Source organism: Onychostoma macrolepis, chromosome 03, assembly GCF_012432095.1.
Source record: "Onychostoma macrolepis isolate SWU-2019 chromosome 03, ASM1243209v1, whole genome shotgun sequence".
Taxonomy (NCBI): domain Eukaryota; kingdom Metazoa; phylum Chordata; class Actinopteri; order Cypriniformes; family Cyprinidae; genus Onychostoma; species Onychostoma macrolepis.
The window spans coordinates 20,130,184-20,152,791 of NC_081157.1; the positions used below are offsets into that span (position 1 = coordinate 20,130,184).

General features: G+C 38.3%; 2 protein-coding genes and 1 gene segment (V, D, J or C); 1 reads left to right on the top strand and 2 right to left on the bottom strand.

Annotated features, from left to right (window-relative positions):
• Positions 1–505: 505 nt before the first annotated feature.
• On the bottom strand, positions 506–1,712 carry LOC131534801 (Ig lambda chain C region-like). The segment is given in 3 exon segments: positions 506–971; positions 1,416–1,519; positions 1,696–1,712. Coding segments are annotated over 3 exon segments (438 nt in total).
• Positions 1,713–3,540: 1,828 nt separating this feature from the next.
• On the bottom strand, positions 3,541–19,523 carry LOC131538089 (immunoglobulin lambda-1 light chain-like). 3 transcript variants are annotated; one of them, XM_058771935.1, is made up of 5 exons: positions 9,519–9,576; positions 5,987–6,076; positions 5,587–5,910; positions 4,884–4,913; positions 3,541–4,038 (listed from the first exon to the last, which is right to left on the bottom strand). In XM_058771935.1, the coding sequence occupies exons 1-5, from the start codon at positions 9,559–9,561 to the stop codon at positions 3,716–3,718; spliced, it is 810 nt and encodes a 269-aa protein (XP_058627918.1). In that variant the 5' UTR covers positions 9,562–9,576; the 3' UTR covers positions 3,541–3,715. The 3 variants fall into 3 exon arrangements, with proteins under 3 accessions (XP_058627918.1, XP_058627919.1, XP_058627920.1); XM_058771936.1 differs by lacking the exons at positions 5,587–5,910; positions 5,987–6,076; positions 9,519–9,576 and adding exons at positions 19,021–19,350; positions 19,438–19,523; XM_058771937.1 differs by lacking the exons at positions 5,587–5,910; positions 5,987–6,076 and adding an exon at positions 9,102–9,431 and having other exon boundaries at positions 9,519–9,606.
• Positions 19,524–20,666: 1,143 nt separating this feature from the next.
• Positions 20,667–22,608, top strand: LOC131537149 (ADP-ribosylation factor-like protein 16). Its single transcript, XM_058770436.1, has 5 exons — positions 20,667–21,061; positions 21,200–21,258; positions 21,626–21,742; positions 22,012–22,127; positions 22,202–22,608. Exons 1-5 carry the CDS (start codon positions 21,001–21,003, stop codon positions 22,374–22,376), a joined length of 528 nt encoding a protein of 175 aa, XP_058626419.1. The 5' UTR covers positions 20,667–21,000; the 3' UTR covers positions 22,377–22,608.

Consider the following 22,608-nt stretch of genomic DNA (forward strand, 5'->3'; position numbering starts at 1 on the left):
TTAGTTTTACATGATTTTTATGATTTAATGATTAGCTTTTCTTTAAACTCACAAACCCCTGCAGTTCCTTCACAAACCCCAGTTTGGGAAACCTTGACGTAATGTAATGTTTAATGCACTTTATGTTATTAGAACAACGAATGGAATATATTTTCTCTCTCTTTGTATTTTTATATCAATATGGTACAAGATTATCATATTTAAATCAATGTGATAAATGTGTTAGATCAAAAGTAATCAAAAAGTAGTCTGATTGCTATTTTTGCCATGTAATGTGGAATCAGTAACCGACTACAATTTGTAAGTAATCTCAGCACTTAATAGCACATATTTCACTGTTGTCTGTGCATCTGGTGATTTCTAAACAGACTAAGTTTGTGTGTTTCAATTATGATGAGCTCAGGGGAACTGATTTACATAAAGCTAAAAATATGAGGCACATGGTGCAGGTGTATCCTGAGCGAGAGTCACGAATGAGCTGCATGAAAGAAAATGCAAACAAATGTCATGCCAAAGATTTTTAATTGCAGAACCAAACACAAAAATTTAAGTACTTTGTCATTGTCAGATATGAAGTGCTAAAGTCACACAGTTTGTATAACATGAACAGAAATAAAAAGACAAAACATCTGACATTTTCATTCAGACAGTTTTTCAACACTGTGAAACTGAGATACTTTTCTTAGTGAATTTTGATCCCACTGACACTTCACAAGAGAAATCTTTATTATCCGTCCAGTCAGACGACTCGATGGTCAGATAGCTGCTCATTTTGAAGGTTTTGTCTTGTTGTTTCTCAGCAGGACTGCTCCAGACTCCATCTGTAACGGAGCGACCATTGACTGACCAGGTGACGTGCACCAGAGCTACTGAAATATCCTCAGCCAGACACACGAGTGTAGCTTTACTCTCCTTCAGAGCCTCAGCGGACGGAGACAAGAGACTCAGAACAGGAGGAGTGAGAGGAAAGTCTGCAGGAAACAGTCAACAGTAAATAAATCAATCATATAATATAATATATGTATCACTACTTGGTATGTAAAAGGATCATTTAAATGATAAATGGAAATTGAATACTAAATTATATAGACTTTAATACTGAACTTATCCTTATTTTGACACTAACCAGAAAATGAGAAGTATATTAACAAATAAAAATATTATACCTACATATATATGAGGTTGAGTAAATAACAAGCCTTAAAAAACATCTGCACACACTTCAGAATGATTTCCATCAAGTACAACTTTGGAATGTTATTTTGAAGATTAATTTTAAATATATACAGTATATATATTAACGCAAAAATCTCAAAAGTTGAGCAAAAATATTGTAATTTATGTTTTAATTGTCCAATAATAATACATTAAAACAAATAAAATGTGTCTGAACAATAATCAAGAGTAAAACTTACCGATCACATTGAGCTTTGTTCCTTGTCCGAATACCACAGTGTTATATTTCACGTCTTCACTCGAACAAAAACCTCCCGCAGTTTCAGAGACACGAGACCCTGAACTAAAACATGAACTCAAACACAGTTTTAACCCCAAACTCTCTTCATTACTGCTCTTACAGCGATTAAGTGTTGATGTCAAGAAATAACTTCATAATCAAGCAGGGTTTTTTATTCCAGCATGAGGATTTCTAGCTTTGAGATACAAGATAAACTGTTTGTTTGGCATCTTTTTTACCAGCTGATGTCATTCATCCATTATTATTGTTCATTTGTAGATGAGCTTTCCATCACTATTTGCAAAATAATCTGTTGTTAACAACTTCAGGACGGAGCCATCATTTTCCAAACAAAAGTCAGCTGCTGAATTCCTCTTTCATAAGTCATGAGAAGGTCACTCAAGTGTGTCTTTTACACATTAAATTCATGTAGAAATGTTTCAGATTCAAACAAAAACACTAATTTTGCTGTTTTATCTTGATCAAAAACCGTCTTCATTGTTGTTGATGCTGTAGATTAAAGTATTTTGAAGCATCTCATATTGTTCACTGATAATAAAGAAAACTCTTCTGCGCTGTAACTCTGCATTTCTCCAAATCTGTTTTGATAAAGAAACAAACTCATCTACATCAGATGACCTGAGGGTGAATAATAGTCACAGAATATAGTGAATATTCAATACATTTTCATTTTGGGGTGAAAAAATGTAATGTAAATCAAATATGCAATCCAGTCTTTTATATGATGGTCAGTGTTTAAGGATGAAAGAACTGACAGAAAAGGCTAAGTTTTGTTTTCATCAAAAATAATAAATTGCATAAATATTGAGTAAACCGATGGTGAAGTTTGCTTTATTTTATTTTATTTGTACATAATAATAATAACAACCATAACAAGAATAACACATATACAACAAATCAAAAAGATGAAATATGGAATTAATGGGCGTAGTAACATTAATTTTACCCTCTATTGCTCTTTGGTTTTGTCAGCCCTGTAAGTGGCTAATTAGGATTTTTTTTCCAGAATATGACACAGACAGTGATTGGCTGTCAGAGGCTCCTCCCACAAACCTCTCTTTAATATCTCTGTTTCTCCTCTCTGTGCAGCGCTTCATAAAACACTGAGAGCAGATCTACTCACACAAACATGCTGATGAAACTCTTCTAAAGCAAGTGTTTCAGCTCATTTTAGTTTCTGTCTTTTTCAGGTGTCAGTGGTGTGATTGTAGTGACCCAGAATCCTCCAGTTCTCACGCTGAGTAAAGGACAGACGGCCACACTGGACTGTAATCTGGACACCGTCACTAATAGTGCTGCTCGATGGTATAAACAGATCCATGGAGGAGTTCCACAGTTTGTCTTATATTTCTACCATCCAAACAGTTCTCCTACGTACGGATCCGGCTACTCCTCTCCTAAATTCAACTCAAATCACAAAACTAAATCAGATTATCGTCTGATCATCAGTAATGTGGATGTGGATGATTCTGCAGTGTATTACTGTCAGACATATGACAGCTCTGTTAGTGAGGGGTATCACAGCGATTCACAGCATGACAAAAACCTCCTCACTGCTCACATTCACTTCTGCTTTCTGCCTGCAGACTCTGTCACATTAGATACTGTATGTTATATGAATATAATCAAACACATTTACATAGAGCTGATTCTAACAGCAGGTGTTTCCTGTGTGTCAGGACTGAAGAAAATCTCCACAGATCACTGCATCTGATAGAAGATAAACTTAAACACTGTGTTTTTAGATCTATTCAGAAGATACATTTAAAAAAACACTTCAATTAATAGCATTATTATATGATTATTTCAAAATAGCATTTGTCCTGTGTAATTAGCAAATGACTTTGACTTTCATGTTTCTAGTGTTCAATAGACTATTTTATCGATTATTAATATTATAATTTATTTCTATTTGTTAAATTAAATAATATAATTAATTAAAATTGTTCAGTATTCTAATTGCAAACATGGTTTGTTTTTAATAGTACTTCAAAATAGACGTAATAAGCTGATGCTAAAATAATAAATTAAGACATACAAATTATACAAAGCAATCATAAAAGTTTGATTAACATGCAGTTTATTTGAGTTTATAAAGCACAATAATGTACATTCAAACATAAAATGACATTCAGAGAATGAAGCAACCAATACTTTCTTTATTTTTGCTAGATTCTATCCATGTTTTCTTCTACTCTACGCAAACAGACTGAATTACTCTCACATAAATCAAGCAGTTCAGTCGCTGCAGTCAGATTTCTTGATGCTTTTTCTGGAGGTTTTTGAGGCAGCAGTCGCTTCACATGTCAGCTGTGTGTCTTTGTCCCACTCTGAGCTCTCAATGCTTAAATAACTGCTCGTCTTGAACTTCTTATCAGGCTGCTGTTCAGCAGATCCAGTGAAGACGCCTTCAGTAACTGAGTTCCCGTTCACAAGCCAACGCACATCAGCAAAAGCCCCAGACATGTGACTGATCAGACACACCAGAGTGACTTTACTGGAGCTCAGCTCTTCTCTGGATGGACGGAGGATGTTCAGCTCAGGAGCAGCAGCTGCTGCATCTAAACACAGATCATCATCAACATCTCCACCAGACAACTCACATATTACAGTCTGACTGCATTTCACACTTTATACATCTCTAAAATATCACATATAAAACAAATAAATTACTTTTTTTTTAACTTTTTTTATTTTTATTTTTTTACATAATTTAATAATTAATTAAGTAAAAATTATTTGTTCAAAGACAGAAATCAGTTGATTGTTGTTTTGTCATTGATTGACAATTTAAACTGTCAATTTAAAAATTTTGTTTTATGTTAAAATGTACATGAATATATATAGCACTGTGTATATTTTAAGTGCTGACACCTTTATGGTAGTTTTAATTATCTCTGTCTTCATCAGCTCGTTTTCAAAGATCCTGCAGTATGACAGATGATTGTTTAAAGCAAAATATTCCATATAGTTTATCAATTAATTCAGTTTTTAGGTGTATTAAAATTCATTAGTTTTAGGTGTATTACAGTATACAGTTTTAGGTATATACTGCAGGTCAATTTCTCATGTGCTGTTTCACAAATAATGTACATAAACGATTTCAAAAAATCATTTTTAAAAATCTCTTAAATTAAACACAAAGCTGATGTCTGTTCAATACTATACTACTACTAATTGCTGAATATAAAATACAACTAATATACTAAACAGATCAAAGTTAAAGCTGTAGTGAAAGACTGGTTACTGGAGGCTCTGGATAAAACTGTCTGTGACTGAATTCACACATTTAACAGTAAAGAAATAAAAAGGTAAGCTAAAAAATAATGAGTTTATATATCTACAATGAGTAGACTATATGTAATACAGTGAGAAAAAATGTAATAGCCGTGGAAAGATGACTTACCGTTCACAATGAGTTTTGTTCCTTGTCCGAATACCACAGTGACACATTTCATATGTTCAGCCGTACAAAAACCTCCTCAGTCTGTGAAGAGACACAAACAGAAGTGAAACACTCACTCGAGGTCAGCTGACTGTGTGCTTTACACATTTAATTGATGGAGAAATGATTCAGATTCAAACACAATCAGTTGTTAGTTGTGTTTGACTGCTGTGTATTAAAGTGCTTTGAAACACAATCTCATATGTGGCTGTTGTTATCTGCAGGTGTCAGAGACTGTGGAGAATCCTGCTGTAGTCAATCACAGTGAATGAAGCTCATAAATCTCTCTGAACATGAACACATGGATCTACTGATGATGGACACTAAAGGAAACATTACAAACCCACGGGACTTTCTGTCTTCTGAGGAGCACAGAAGAAGGTATTTAGCAGAATATCCAAGCTGCTCTTTTACATTTAATCAAAGCATGAAGTGATCAGTGACTGTCCAGATACAAACAGGACAAAAGCATCATAAAGCACCATAAGACTTAAATTACAGGTGAGATTATTAAAGAAGTTGCAAAATATTCACAGGATATGTGATTTGCTTTTAATTCAACATGAATCTGAGATGAATAGTGTTCTTACTTCTCATCTGTTGTCTAGAATCAGAAGTGAATGTGAGCAGTGAGGAGGTTTTTGTCATGCTGTGAATCGCTGTGATACCCCCTCACTAACAGAGCTGTCATATGTCTGACAGTAATACACTGCAGAATCATCCACATCCACATTACTGATGATCAGACGATAATCTGACTGAGATGAATGTGTTGATGTGAATTTAGGAGCAGAGAAACCAGATCCATATGTAGGTGAGCTCCAGCCATGATAAAACACTAACACAAACTGAGGAACTCCTGCTGGAGTCTGTTTGTACCATCCAGCAACATTAGTTACTGTCCCCAGATTACAGTCCAGTTGAGCTGTTTCTCCTTTACTGACTGTGATTAATGGACTCTGAGTCACTACAGTCACTCCACCGACACCTGCAGAATAAACACAACCTTTACATGAGATTGAGTGTCAAATCACTTCAAATCCTCAGATCTGATGAACACTTACAGGTCAGAAGAGTGAAGAAAGCGCAGGATATTGTGATCATCTTGTGATTTGGTGTTGATGTGTGAAGATGAGCAGTGCTGTAGAATAATGCTGAGATCAGATCAGATCAGAGAGAGACTTTAAGACAGTAAAGAGAAAGACCGCCCACCTCACACAACACACACTCAACACATCTGACACACTCACTCACTTCAACACAGACCAGAATGGATTACAGTTTTTCTCGATTGCTAACACACTGTAACTGATTCATTTGGCCCAATTTTCCAAACCATTCTTTCAGTTCTCAAAACAAAGACACGTTTCTCAAAACTTTTAACACATTTCACCTCTTTGCACATACGTTCCAGTTCGCTCAGTGTTTTCTGCCAAACTCGACACAAAACCGCCATCATTTTGCACAGGTTTAACCATTCAGAAAACACAAACACACAATATAATTAACTCAAGAATCAAAAAATGAACTCAAAGCACACATTTATCCCTTTGTGAACATTAGCAAAACTGATGACACACAGGCCAGAGTCTTAGAACGATATGAACAGGAGCACAAGTGATTATGTGTTTTGGAAAATGAATCCTGGTAGTGGGAGACAAAGAGGAATTGGAGGGGAAAATAAAAATGAAGGGGGTGAGGTCAAAGGTCATTTGTTCCTGATGAAATACAAAGCACTATCCACCTTTTTCTTCAACGCAGAAGTAAGCCTATGGGTGAGACTTCCGGTTCATTAGCCGCTTTAGGTAAATAACGCAGAGAATAACAACGTGCAGTAAACGGTAAAACTGTTTGCACTACAAACCAGTGTGTTCATAATTAAGATAATACATTAAAATAACATGATAAGACACACCAATTTTCAATATCAAGCAGAAAAACGAACTGTTTTGTACAACTAAAAATAGCTGGACACGGATGAGACCAGAAGCTAGACCCATAGAATTTGCAAATGGCCACGCCCATTATTACGTCAAGAAAAAGGTTGATAGTTGAGCATGTTCTTCTGCATGCACTGACCATGAGGGAAGTTGGCCTACAGGCTCATATCAAGGTTTCAATACTACTTATACAATGTAATTACAGTACATAGCAGCAGTACTTCAGATGAGGGAACTTTTATTATTCTATGTACAGTGAATACTGTAGCACATGTTGTACACCCTCAAACTCATTACTGTTGAATTGATTTGTAGCCAGGTAGTCCTTACATGTACTGTATTTGTGCAGAACTGAGAGACGACTGTCCCGAGGCACAGAAGTCTTTTGTCAGAAGGCTAAGAAACTACTCTAACAAGTAAGGATACTACCAATGTTGTAATGCAATTTGGCAAGGGATGCTGAATGAATGAATTAATTAATTAATTGATTTAATTATTTGTTTATTTATTCATTATTTATATTTTTATTTCTGTAAAGTAACTGAAAGTATATTCCAGTGTGTGTTTACTGTATATTCAGTTGTTTGGTCTTTGAACTTTTCTCTTCTAGTGCTTTTCATTTACTGTAAGATCTCTTTACAGTAGTGTAATGACAGTAAACTTTTCTTAAAGTTTATTGCTGAATATTACAGTATCTGCACCCCTCTATTTATGCCGTATATTGTAACAGTCATTGAACTGATCTCACTAGTGTTCTCTAGGCAGGAAAATAGTCAGTGTACTTGACAGGTTTGTGTATCATCTGAGGCCAAAGTTTGAGTCTGACAAAAGAGAATATGTTTTTGACTAAACTATTCGATTTTGACCTGGAAGTTTGAAGTTTGCACAAGTTGGTGTGTAGTTTTGAGATTGTGTTTATAGTTGTGAGAAAATTGTGAATTGTTTTGTGAATTGTGTGTTAGCAATCGAGAAAAACTGTAATACAGCAATTAAAAATGTATGTTTTTTTTTCTATGGAATATATTGTAATAATCGGTGGTGTAAATTGGATCTTATAACCAGTGAATAAAACCCTTGCAGTGTGTTCCAAAATTTATTAAATAAAATTATACGGAAAAAGTGAAAGATTTGAAAGAGGAACCTTTATTATAGAACTATATGCAAAGCCTGTTTGTGTGTGTGTGTGTGTGTGTGTGTGTGTGTGTGTGTGTGTGTGTGTGTTCCAGGCAAACTTGTGTTGACAAAATGTTCCCACAATGTTAGTAAAATCTTGAATTTTCGGACCTTGTGGGACTTTTTTAGGGGATAGAATATAAAGTTTGTACAGTATATAATGTCTATGGAGAGTCCTCATAAAACATGAAAGCCATGGCTGAGATGGAAAAACATAAAAGTGTGTTGGTGAATCAGAGTCACAGCTCACTGCATCCACTAGAAGAAATACTTCTCTGGAGCACAACTTTTCTTTTCCTTTATTGAGATGCTAAATATTTCCTTAATATATAACACTATAACACTATATATGCAGTAAAGGTGCAATAATATATGAGCAATACTATACACTGTCAATGTGCAATACTATATCTAGTCACTAAATCGCTACTCATTCCATTTAAATTGTACTTTTGTTTAAACTTACTGTGCATATCAATGTGAAGGCCAACGTGCAATACTATAAATGGTCACTTTACTCAGATTGCTCAATGTGAATATCATGACCAAGTCACTTGCTGTATTTCCCTGTAAAATTGTACTGTACAGTCTTATAGTCTTATTTATTGTCTGTGGTTATGTTTGTTTTTCTAACACCAGTCAGGAGCAGTGCTCCTAATTTCATTGTATGCAGAGAAATACAATGACAATAAAGGCATTCAATTCAATTAAATTCAATATAGAATATAGAAAACAAACATCCAAAGTAAATTTACACATGTATCCATCAAAACATTCCTTTTACTGTTTAAATTTTACATGAATTTGTCCTCTTAAGTAAATAATTATTAAACAAAATAAATACATTCATTCCAGCATGCCTCCAGGTGGCTGGTTCATCACTATAGGCTTCCACACATGTGTGTATTGTGTATGTGATTTAAATATTCATGAAGTGTACAGCAATCATGGCACAACTGTAAAAACTGTCCGTATTATATATTGAATTCAAGAGCATGTGACGTGTGTTAAAGCAGAAGTGAATGTGAGCAGTGAGGAGGTTTTTGTCATGCTGTGAATCACTGTGATACCACCTCACTAACAGAGCTGTCCCATGTGCCACAGTAATACACTGCAGAATCATCCACATCCACATTACTGATGATCAGCTGATAATCAATATTTGACGTAGTTTTAGATGTGAAGCGGCTGGAGGTAAAACCATCTCCATAGCTAGAGTCGCTGTGAGCATGATAGTATCTCAACACAAACTGAGGAGCTGTGTTTGGAATCTGTTTATACCAGCTGACATAATAACCCTCGTGCTTTTCAATGTTACAGTCCATAGTCACAGATCTCCCTTTTTCTTCTGTCAGTACAGGAGGTTTCTGTGTGATCACTTTTGCACATCTGACAGCTGTAGAATTATAATGAATAAAATTAATTTCATTAACCTTGTCATCACTGAGAGAACAACATGTTTAGAGTGAAATGTGTAACTTACATGACAGAAGAGAGAGAATAAAGCAGTAGAATATTATCAGCATCTCGACTGATGAGCAGATTGAGTTTAGAGGAGAGATGAAGAGAATCAGAGAGACTGAGATACTCATATAGAGAAGAGAAACTCTGAAAGAGGGAGGAGCAGAGTTCAGCCAATCACTTCATCCTAACGGTGCACGACACTGCTTTCATATTCTGAGTTATTTCACTTATGGGGGAAAATCATAATGTTTTCATCATGGCTACAAAATGAATGTTAGTTTAATGACAAATTCTCAAAGTGACAGTGAATTAAATTTATAAGCTAATACTAATGTTAAATTTGCACTAAAAATAGTAAAACAAACATTGAAGCATCTGATTTATAGTTTCAAATGATGCAGCTAAAATATTCAAATAAATATTGTTCATTGAATTATTCAAACTTACACTCTTAAAAATTAAATAATTTAGAAGATTTATTGACATCTGTGTTTCAATGAAGAACCTTTAACATCCACGAAATCTTCCCACAAAAAAGTTCTTATAGCATTTTTTTATTATTATTTTTATTTATTTATTTATTTTTCAGAATGGTTCTTCTGTGGCATTTCTGTGAAAACTCCCCTTTTGAACACCATTAAACTCACCATTAGAGCACCTGCAGGCCTGTAAGACCAAAAATAATGAGAACAGAGAAAACACACAATTTGCATACAACTATAAATGTCATTATCGAGAAAGATGTTTGCTCTGATTCTGAAGGACAGGATGTAGCTACACATTCACGTTTACAATAATACAGTATAAAGTATAATGTGCACATGTACTTGGATAACCTGCAACATTTTTTCAAAAACATCAGGTAACACTGTAGAATCCTGTTCCGTCGTTAATGAATAACTACACAGGAACAAGTGACTAATGCACTATTAACACTGTAGTAACTACTATTATTAACAAGAAACTCTGATTAACGATTTAGTAAGTAATAGTGCTAAGTTGAAACTGGTAGTTCACTATTAGCTAACCAATAACTACTATTTTTTCATATATCCTGAGAACTCCTAAGAACTACTGTATACAGGTTCATAATTAATGTGAATTATGCATAATGAATAATTGTGTTGCCCTTTAAGGAATGTAACTTTCAAATAGTTCTTAAATATTTTTTGGTACATATTCTCAAGTGAATATGTGAAGTTCATAATTACTTTTCCTTTATCTACCTCGTTTGTAAAGAAATTATATTATTTGTTTCATGTGATGACATCACTTCCTGTTTAGTCACTTCCTGTGAGTGATCCGTTCTTCATGAAAACAATGAGACAGACATAGCGTGCTCTCTAATAATCCATTGCATCCTCTAAAAGCATCACAGAGGCAATGCTGTAAGTTCATTGATATTACATTAGACATGTAAAAGATCATATATTAGTAATGATTTTGTTAAAAATATGTTTGATAAGTTGCTAAAACAGTTGTGTACTATTGTGTACAAGCGTTTGTGATACTAATAGACATTGTAACTGCTGCTACAGTGAGAACAGTAGTTTATGCTTATGTTACAGTCATTCATGATGCGATGTTAGTCAAGACACTGGATTCTGAAGATTGTTGTATTGTTTCATTACAGTTTTCACCGCAAATGTTAATGAGGAAGAGTGACAGTAAATGATCAACCTTACTACGACTCTGTCTTCATTGGCTACGGTTTAACTTGGTGTTTAGTCAGAGTTTCAACACACTGCACGAGAACACTACAGTGAAAAAGCATTATTTGATGTTAAAGTGGATAAGATGGCCACAAGCAGCAAGGCGTCTGTGTGCAGCACAAAAAGTGGCAAGTCATCCGCATCATCGGCGAGTGCAGCCCGTGCCCGGGCCAGAGCTGAAGCCGCCAAAGTGAGAGCATCATATGCCAGCCAAGAGGCTAAACTGAAAATGGAAAAGGCCACAAGAGAAGCTCAAAATCAGTTAGAAACAGTAAGAATAGACACTGAGTTGAAAGTGTTAACGCTACAACGAGAAGCTGATGCAGCCGCTGTGGAGGCACAAGTGCTGGAAGATGCTGAATTAGCAATGCATGCTGCAGTGGAAAGAGGAGGATCTGAGTCAGAGAAAGTTAAAATTGAACGTACCAGTGAATATGTCAATTCTCAAATCAACCTACAGAATCATTCTCCCTCTTCACTCTTTTCAGCTTTGCCCGTCGCTCCTCTATTTCATGCTGACTCACATAACAGCTTCATGACATGGAGCCCGGCTGCGAAAGACACTTCACACGCACAGTCTATCAAAAACAAGCCAAAGTCTGAGAAAGCTGATGGTATGCACTTATCTGCAACTAACCTATCTGATCTGTCTGAAGGTGTGATTGTCTGAAGTTGGGAGGACCAGCCCCATCATGAATGCACCTGCTAAGCCTTACATTGTTCAATACATTCCTCCAGCTAGCACACCACCTCAGGCAGAGCCTTTGGCACAGTATTTAGCCCGGCGAGACCTCGTTAGTTCAGGACTGTACCAATTTGACGATAAGCCTGAAAATTATCGGTCATGGTATTCCTCATTCACCAGTGCAGCTCGTAAAGTTCACCTCACAGCAACCCAGGAATTGGACCTCATGACGAAATGGCTGGGTAAGGAATCTGGCGAAATGGTGAAACGGATCCGCTCAGTGCATGTCAGTAACCCCAATCTTGCTTTACACAAAGCATGGGAAAGACTACGTGAGTGCTATGCTGCAGCAGAAATCATCGAAAGGTCACTGTTTCAGTGATTGAACAGTTTTCCTAGGTTTTCAGCTAAAGACCACACCAAATTACATGAACTCGGGGATTTGCTCATGGAAATCCAAAGTGCTAAAGAAGATGGTTATCTCACAGGTCTGTCATACCTTGACTTCACGTGGAGTCGCACCAATCGTAGATAAGCTTCCATATGGGCTTCAGGACAAGTGGGTGACTTCTGGGTCACGGTACAAAGAAGAAAATCACGGTCGCTTTCCTCCCTTCGAGTATTTCTGTAACTTTGTGTGCCGTTAAGCAAAGAAGCGAAATGATCCTAGCTTTATGCATCAAAGCAGTGCTACAACAACTGCGAAACCAGACAGATCCATTGTGAAGAGTTTCCAAACCAACAAACCCATCTCAGTTCACAAAACAGACGTGTGTGCAGTCAGTGATGACCCTAACAAAATCTGTCCATTACACAACAAACCGCACCCCTTGAAAAAATGCAGAACGTTCAGAAACAAACTCCTCGACGACAGAAAGGCCTTCCTCAAGGAGAAAGGAATATGTTTCAAATGCTGTTCTTCGTTTCTCACCTCGCCAGGGAATGCAAGTATTCTGTAAAATGCTCTGAATGCGGTAGCACCAATGATGATGCAGCCATGCACCCTGGCCCATTACCACAAGTAGTCAAGGCTCCTTCACTGTCACAAGAGGATGGCGGGGAGGGAGAAGATCACTCTAATATGGCTGTTGTCAATACAACCTGTACAGAAGTTTGTGGTCCAGGTCAGTGGGGTTGCTCGTGCTCAAAAATCTGCCTTGTAAAGCTGTACCCAAAGGGTTCCAAGGACATGGCCATCAAAGCCTACGTAATTCTGCACGACCAGAGCAATCGTTCATTAGCCAGACCTGAATTCTTCGAGCTGTTCAATGTGGAGAGCGAACAATTCTCATATCATCTCAGAACTTGCTCTGGCATCATAGAAACATCTGGCAAGAAAGCAGAAGGATTCCAGATTGAGTCCCTTGATGGAAAGGTTTTCATCTCTCTTCCACCACTCATTGAGTGTTATGAGATCATGAACAATCGCTCTGAGATTCCAACGCCAAGTGCAGTCCTTTACCAGCCTCATCTCCGACACATTGCCAAGCACATTCCAGAACTAGAACCGGAAGCAGAAATACTTTTGCTACTCGGAAGAGATGTAATTAGGGCACACAAGGTCAGGCAGCAGGTCAATGGACCAATCAATGCCCCCTTTGCCCAACGACTGGACCTGGGCTGGGTAGTAATAGGAGAAGTGTGCCTGGGTAATGTACATAGGCCAATGGTCAACACATTCAAGACCAACGTGCTGGAAGGCGGCCGCCATTAAATTTTTCAACCCTGTACGAGCTTTATGCAGGTCAAGGAGATGCAGCAAAGTGGTAGCACATCTACCAAAGCAACTGAGAAGACGCTTGGACAGACAGTGTTCAGCAGAACTGAGCATGACAACAAACCTGCTCTATCCGTGGAAGACACAGCTTTCCTAAAAATAATAGACACAAACGTCTACAGAAACGATGCTAACAGCTCGGTAGCTCCTCTACCATTCAGAGAACCACGCCAGCGCTTGCCAAACAATAAGGATCAAGTTGTTAATCGATTCACATGCCTGCAACGAACCCTGAAGAGAAAACCTGAGATGCAGCAACAGTATGTGGCATTCATGGAAAAGATCTTTACCAACGGACATGCTGAGGTTGCGCCGCCACTGAGAGAAGGGGATGAATGCTGGTATCTTACATTTACATTTATGCATTTAGCAGACGCTTTTATCCAAAGCGACTTACATTGCATTCAAGTTACAGTTTTTACATTTTATCAGCTCTTGCTTTCCCTGGGAATCGAACCCATGATCTTGGCGTTGCTAGTGCCATGCTCTACTATTTGAGCTACAGGAAAGCCTTCCTGTCTTCCTACATTTGGGGTCTACCATCCTCAAAAACCCAATCAGATCAGGGTGGTCTTTAATTCCAGTGCTCGCTACTCGGGCATCTCTCTCAATGATGTGCTCCTCACAGGTCCCGACCTCAATAGCTCCCTTGTCGGAGTCCTTCTACGCTTTCGGAAAGAGAGGGTTGCAATCCTAGCGGACCTTCAGCAGATGTTCCATTGTTTCTTGGTGCGTGATGACAATCGTAACTTCCTCCGACTCTTATGGCACAAGGACAATGATGTCAACAAGGAAATTATTTAGTATCGAATGAAGGTCCACGTCTTCGGCAATCGGCCATCTCCTACTGTGGCCATTTATGGGTTGCAAAGAGCTATCAGAGAAGGTACACAGGAGCATGATGCTGATACCATCAAGTTTGTGGAAAGACATTTCTATGTTGATGATGGTTTGGTATCCGTACCATCCGAAGCTGAGGCAATCGATTTGCTCCAACGAACACAGGCTTCACTAGCTGAGTCAAACCTCCATTTGCACAAGTTTGCTTCGAACTCTCAAACAGTCATGGAAGCTTTTCCGCTGGAAGATTGTGCTCCAGTAATCAAGGACCTAGATCTGAGTGGAGAAACTTCACCCACACAACGGAGTTTAGGTCTGCTATGGGAGATCACGACCGACACATTCACCTACTCCGCATCGACTATTGCCAAACCATTCACCCGACATGGAGTCCTCTCCACTGTCAACAGTGTTTTTGATCCTCTGGGTCTATTGGCACTTGTCACGATCCAGGGAAGAGACCTTCTCAGAGAACTTAACTCTGAACAGTCAGACTGGGACACATTACTCCCGGAGGACAAACTAAGTAAATGGGAAGCCTGGAGAGATTCTCTCCAAGACCTAGAACAGCTTCATGTTCCACTTACATACACAACAACCTCACTAATTGAAGTAGTGCACACAGAATTGTGTGTATTCTCAGATGCATCGACTAAGGCCATAGGTGCTGTGGCGTATCTGAAAGTAATTCAGAAAGATGGGCCAGTCGAAGTAGGATTTGTTATGGGCAAGGCAAAACTAGCACCCCTGTCCGAGCCTACAATCCCAAGGCTCGAGCTGTGTGCTGCTGTCTTAGCAGTAGAGATGGCAGATCTCATTGAGGATGAGCTAGATCTTGAGTTAAACGAAATAAAGTTCTTTACCGACAGCAAAGTGGTGCTCGGTTACATTTATAACGAGTCAAAACGATTCTATGTGTATCTTCACAATAGAGTCCAACGCATCCGTCAGTCCTCGAGACCTGAGCAGTGGCACTACGTACGTACGGAAGAAAACCCTGCAGATCATGCGTCGCGATCTTTACCTGCATCTTGTCTGGCACAGACTTCTTGGTTCACCGGCCCCTCCTTCTTGTGTCAGCCACCTGCAGAAAAAACACAAATAACTGAGATATTTGAGCTAATTGAACCTGAAAATGATTCAGAAATCCGACCACAAGTACAAACATGTGCTACTAACCTGGAAGAACCAAAGCTTACCTCTAACCGATTCCAACGGTTCTCTACCTTCACCTCCCTAGTAAGAGAAGTAGCATTTCTAGTTCACATGGCAAAATCCTTCAAGCACACAAACCAAAACAGCAAATGCAAAGGTTGGCACAGATGTGACTTACCTCGTGCTCCAGACGAAATTGACCAAGCAAGGAATGTTATCCTTAAAGCAACACAAAAGGCTGCATTTGCAAAATAACTGTCAGCCCTCCAAGCTAACCAAGCTGTATCCAAAAGTAGCTGCTTGCAGAAACTCAGTCCGATCATGGAGGACAATTTCATTTGTGTTGGAGGACGACTAAAGTACTCTGAGGTTGCAACTGCGGAAAAAAACCCAATAATTCTCCCCAAAGGTAGTCACATATCCCTATTGCTCATTCGACATCACCATGAGCAAGTGAAACATCAAGGCCGTCACCTGACAGAAGGAGCAATCAGGGCAGCAGGACTGTGGATCTTGGGAGGCAAGTCACTAATCAATTCAGTACTCCACAAATGCATAACCTGTCGCAAGCTGCGTGGAAAGCTTGAAGAACAACACATGGCGGACCTGCCATCTGATCGTCTCAAAGTCTGCCCTCCCTTTACATATGTGGGGCTCGATGTATTTGGACCCTGGTCTGTCACAAGCAGACGCACCAGAGGAGGACAGGCGGAGAGCAAGCGGTGGTCCATCATGTTCTGCTGTATGAGTTCGAGAGCTGTGCACGTCGAGATCATTGAGTCTATGGACATGTCAAGTTGCATAAATGCTCTCAGGCGCTTCTTTGCACTCAGAGGCCCTGCGAAACAGCTCCGTTCCGATTGCGGTACCAATTTCATCGGAGCGTGCTAGGAGCTTGGAATGGACAAAACAGTGCAAACGTACCTCAGTGAGCAAGGATGCAGCTGGGAATTCAACCCACCACACAGTTCTCACATGGGAGGCTCATGGGAGCGCCTGATCAGCATTGCCAGAAGAATCCCAGATTCAATGTTTCTGCAGCTGAACACTCGCTTAACCCATGAAGTCCTTTGCACACTAATGGCAGAAGTGACTGCAATTATTAAAGCACGACCACTCCTACCTATGTCTGCAGATCCGGAACATCCATTCATACTTTCACCGTCAATGCTCCTTACACAGAAGACAGGAGTTCCGCCTCCTCCCGGAGACTTCTCGGAAAAGGACCTGTTTACAAAGCAATGGAGACAAGTTCAGGCTCTTGCAAACCAGTTCTGGACCCGCTGGAGCCGCGAATACTTACCTTGCTTGCAACACAGACAAAAGTGGACAGTACCTCGCAGAAACCTTCAAGTGGGAGATCTAGTTCTGCTCAGGGACAAGCAGATAGCCCGCAACTGTTGGCCCATGGCCAGAATCTCTGCCGTATTCCCTGTAAAGGACGGGCATGTAAGAAAGGTTGAGGTCACAACAACTGACCAAGGCAATATTAAAACCTTTCTAAGGCCAATTGCATAAGTTGTTCTACTTCTACCCAAAGACTGATCTAGAGACTAAGGTTTAGCACGTGCACTGGTTCATAGTGACCTCACATAGGTCAGGCGGGGAGTGTGTTGCCCTTTAAGGAATGTAACTTTCAAATAGTTCTTAAAATATTTTTTGGTACATATTCTCAAGTGAATATGTGAAGTTCATAATTACTTTTCCTTTATCTACCTCGTTTGTAAAGAAATTATATTATTTGTTTCATGTGATGACATCACTTCCTGTTTAGTCACTTCCTGTGAGTGATCCGTTCTTCATGAAAACAATGAGACAGACATAGCGTGCTCTCTAATAATCCATTGCATCCTCTAAAAAGCATCACAGAGGCAATGCTGTAAGTTCATTGATATTACATTAGACATGTAAAAGATCATATATTAGTAATGATTTTGTTAAAAATATGTTTGATAAGTTGCTAAAACAGTTGTGTACTATTGTGTACGAGCGTTTGTGATACTAATAGACATTGTAACTGCTGCTACAGTGAGAACAGTAGTTTATGCTTATGTTACAGTCATTCATGATGCGATGTTAGTCAAGACACTGGATTCTGAAGATTGTTGTATTGTTTCATTACAGTTTTCACCGCAAATGTTAATGAGGAAGAGTGACAGTAAATGATCAACCTTACTACGACTCTGTCTTCATTGGCTACGGTTTAACTTGGTGTTTAGTCAGAGTTTCAACACACTGCACGAGAACACTACAATAATTCATTCTAAAATGAAGATCATGGTAACCCACTAGTAATGACTCAAGAATTACCAAATCCTTCTAAATGAACTACTAATTACTTGGATCAGTATACTAAAGTGAAGATCATCATAACTTCCTAATATTGACTGATGTCATTGTGAGCTTTTGAGATATATGTAAGGTTTTGGATAGTAATGACTCAAGTGTTACTACATCCTTCTGAAGAAACTACTAATTATTTGGATCAGTATTCTAAAGTGAAGATCACGGTAACCCACTAGTAATGATTTAAATGTTACCAAATCTAGCAAAATGAATTACTAACCAGAACCTTACAAAAACCTCAAAAGTTTACAGTGACTTCAGTCATTACTAGGGAGTTATCACAATCTTCACTTTAGAAAACTGATCCAAATAATTAGTAATTCCTTCTGAAGAATTTGGTAATACTTGAGTCATTACTAGTGGGTTACCATGACCTTTACTTGAGAATTGATAATACATTATGTATTATTCATATTAATTATCAACCTGTATACAGTAGTTCTTAGGGAGGTATGAAAAAAAATAATAGTTACTCATTAGCTAATAGTGAACTACCACATTCGACTAAGCACTATTACTTACTAATTCATTAATCAGAGTTGCTTGTTAGTTACTAGTAGTTACTAGAGTGATAATATTGCGTTACTCATGTGTTCTTGTGTAGTTATTCATTAATGATGGAACAGTATTCTAAAGTGTTACCATGGGATCTTATCACCAGTGATTAAAACCCTTGCAGTGTCTTACAAAATGGATTCAATTAAATTATATGGAAAAAGTGAAAGATATGAAAGAGAAACCTTTTAAAATATGTCATTTACATAGAACTGTATACAAACTCCTGTGTTTGTGTGTGTGTGTGTGTGTGTGTGTGTGTGTGTGTGTGTGTGTGGTTGACCACATGGTTTATGTGTATAATAACATGGGTATTACAACATAAACATAGTTTATGAGGACAATCATGGCACAACTCTGTATTATATTAATTCAAGAGCATGTGACGTGTGTTAAAGCAGAAGTGAATGTGAGCAGTGAGGAGGTTTTTGTCATGCTGTGAATCACTGTGATACCCCCTCACTAACAGAGCTGTCCCATGTGCCACAGTAATACACTGCAGAATCATCCACATCCACATTACTGATGATCAGCTGATAGTCAATATTTGACGTAGTTTTAGATGTGAAGCGGCTGGAGGTAAAACCATCTCCATATTTGTCAGGGGCGCTTTGACCATGATAGTATCTCAACACAAACTGAGGAGCTGTGTTTGGAATCTGTTTATACCAGCTGACATAAGTGTAGTCCTTTTCAATGTTACAGTCCATAGTCACAGATCTGCCTTTTTCTTCTGTCAGTACTGAAGGTTTCTGTGTGATCACTTTTGCACATCTGACAGCTGTAGAATTATAATGAATAAAATTAATTTCATTAACCTTGTCATCACTGAGAGAACAACATGTTTAGAGTGAAATGTGTAACTTACATGACAGAAGAGAGAGAATAAAGCAGTAGAATATTATCAGCATCTCGACTGATGAGCAGATTGAGTTTAGAGGAGAGATGAAGAGAATCAGAGAGACTGAGATACTCATATAGAGAAGAGAAACTCTGAAAGAGGGAGGAGCAGAGTTCAGCCAATCACTTCATCCTAACGGTGCACGACACTGCTTTCATATTCTGAGTTATTTCACTTATGGGGGAAAATCATAATGTTTTCATCATGGCTACAAAATGAATGTTAGTTTAATGACAAATTCTCAAAGTGACAGTGAATTAAATTTATAAGCTAATGTTAAATTTGCACTAAACATACTAAAACAAATATTAAACAAGGCTAATCAAAGCATCTGATTTATACTTTCAAATCATGCTGCTTAAATATTCAAATAAATATTGTTCATTGAATTATTCAAACTTACACTCTTAAAAATTAAATTATTTAGAAGATTTATTGGCATCTGTTTCCAGGAAAAACCTTTAACATCCATGAAATTTTTCCATTCCACAAAAAGTTCTTATAGCAGATTTTTTTTAATTATTATTATTGGGGTTTTTTCAGAATGGTTCTTCTGTGGTATTTCTGTGAAAACTCCCCTTTTGAACACCATTAAACTCACCATTAGAGCAGCTGCAGGCCTGTAAGACCATAAATAATGAGAACAGAGAAAACACAATTTGCATACAACTAAATGTCATTATCGAGAAAGATGTTTGCTCTGATTCTGAAGGACAGGATGTAGCTGCACATGTAATGGACGCTCAGGTTCATATTTACTATAATACAGTATAAAGTATAATGTGCACATGTACTTGGATAACCTGCTACATTTGTCAAAAACATCAGCAGCCTATACTGGTTACTGCATGTGTACCACAATGCAATGCACTTACAGTAACTAGCTACAGTTTTGTCTTCCTGGTTTGCTGTAATACAGCTTTAGTCAATCTTTACATTATCTTGAACAGATTTGTTTGAAGGTTAAAGTCAAATAGCTGTTAGAGCATGTGTGTGACGAATGAACCAAGACATATTTTTATTTCCAAGATGATAACAACACTAACTGAATTACACATGCAATGAGATTTAGATGGTTTAGATGAAAACAGAGTGCATAGCCTACTACAGTTTAACACGCTTATCCTGTAAAAATGTTTACTTTTTTCATACACAATTTAAAACAGTGGAAGGCTGTACAGTAGCTACTGTATATCGCTAATGGTTTACATACTGTTATAACAATAATAGATATTATACAGAATTTACTGCTAGTTTCTGCAAACTAATGTCATGTGGACAGAGTATAGAAGCCCGAAGTAATAATAAGTATAAGTTCTTTGTGTAACAGAGTCAATCTTCTTCAGACACTGGAGGGCGCCAATCACTAAAATAATAATCATTCACGGAGACTTTTATTGTGTAAACAGCGTCGTTGCCGTGGCGACACAGGAAACATATCCATGTAATGATTAGGAGTCAGTCGTTTTAAAACAGAGATCTGCTCTTGTCTCGTGTTGATGAAGTAATTTCAGGTTAAGTGTCGCTGCGATGTGTTTATTGCTCGGAGCAGCTGGAGTCGGAAAAACACTTTTACTGAAGCGACTACAGAATATCCTTCAGCAGCTGATTACACTTCACTTAACTTAGACAGACTGCATGCTGTGCTTCTCTTGATGTAGTTCACTACAGCTGTCATTAAACACTGTTTTCTGCTGTTAGTGAGTATGTCTTCTTTATCTGGACTAACAGTTGTGTCAGATGGGAGCACAGGCGGATTTGGGTGAAGCGCCTGTCACGCTGTCCACGGTGAGCTGCTCAATAATGATGCCCTGTCAGCAAAACACAGCTTTTCTGAGATTTCACTCGCTATACGAGATAAACAATCTGTCTGAGGGATCAAATAAAGTAGATTGGGGACAAATTTGTACCCAAAAGTGAGCTAAACCTGACAAAATCTCCAAAATCTTCCCTTTGGGGACATCTTCATTTGTAAAACTGGCATAAAAATAAACATAATTTAAATTGTAGAAATGCAGAGAGTCTTTTGTGAGGATTAGGATTAGTTTATAAACTCTATAACTATCTGTGTATAAAAACAATAGAAGTCTATGTAATGTCCCCGGTGATATAGCTAAGTAAACGTGTGTGTGTTTTGTTTGTTGTTGTTTTTTAGGTTGGCACCAACCTCACAGACCTCATCCTCCGGAAGAGGAAGATAACAGTTCGAGAGCTGGGAGGCTGTATGGGGCCCATTTGGCCAAAATACTTCTCAGATTGCAGATGTGTTATAGTGAGAGTCAGAAATTCACTCTCCGTCAGCTAGATGTCCAGTTTGGGCTTGCTTTACAAGAGAAGGTCCATCTGCTTTGAGCCTGTAAAATTTAAAGAAAAAAAGAAAAAGAATGAATAATATTAAGTTAAATGTGACAGAAAAATGTTGTGACAGAAAAAAAAAAAATCTTAAGTTTTGTCTGGATTTGTCTTCATTTCTGTAAAGAGTCCTTGAGAGAGCCGGTTTCTCTTCATGTGTGATATCCATCTGTTCTTAACTGATTTCAGTTTGTGGTGGACTGTGCCAACATTGTCCAGATCTCGTCGTCTTGTGTCCAGCTGCTGTCTGTTCTCTCTGCGGAGCCGCTGCAGTCTGCTGCTGTACTCGTGCTCTTCAACAAGAGGTCCGCTGACTTCACTCGCGCTTGTTGATTTAACTGAATAAATCCAGCACTAATTCATGTGAACCTTTCCTCAGGGATCTTCCTTGCACCATGTCTCTTGTGGAGCTGAAGGCGTTGTTCAGGATGGATGACGTTATTAAAGCTGCGCCTCAGTCGGTCTCAACACTAGAGATCAGCGCTCGCTCCGGACAGGGCCTTCAGGAGCTGCTCAGCTGGCTGTTTTCAAACCGCTCTCATGATACAGGATAGATGAGTGCAGAGAATATTAAACCACAGCTCACAGTGAACAAACTTCAGACAAACGTGACGTGAAGAAGATAGCTTGTGATGTTCAGTCCTCTCAGTGCTGTGTGAGCTCGGATCAGTCCCAGACTTTTGATGACCGTCGTGTCGTTCCAAACCCGTATGACTTCTGTGCTCTGTTCAACAGTTTATTATGAAGTTCATTTCCACACAATAAAAGCTCCACTCTAAGCTCTCA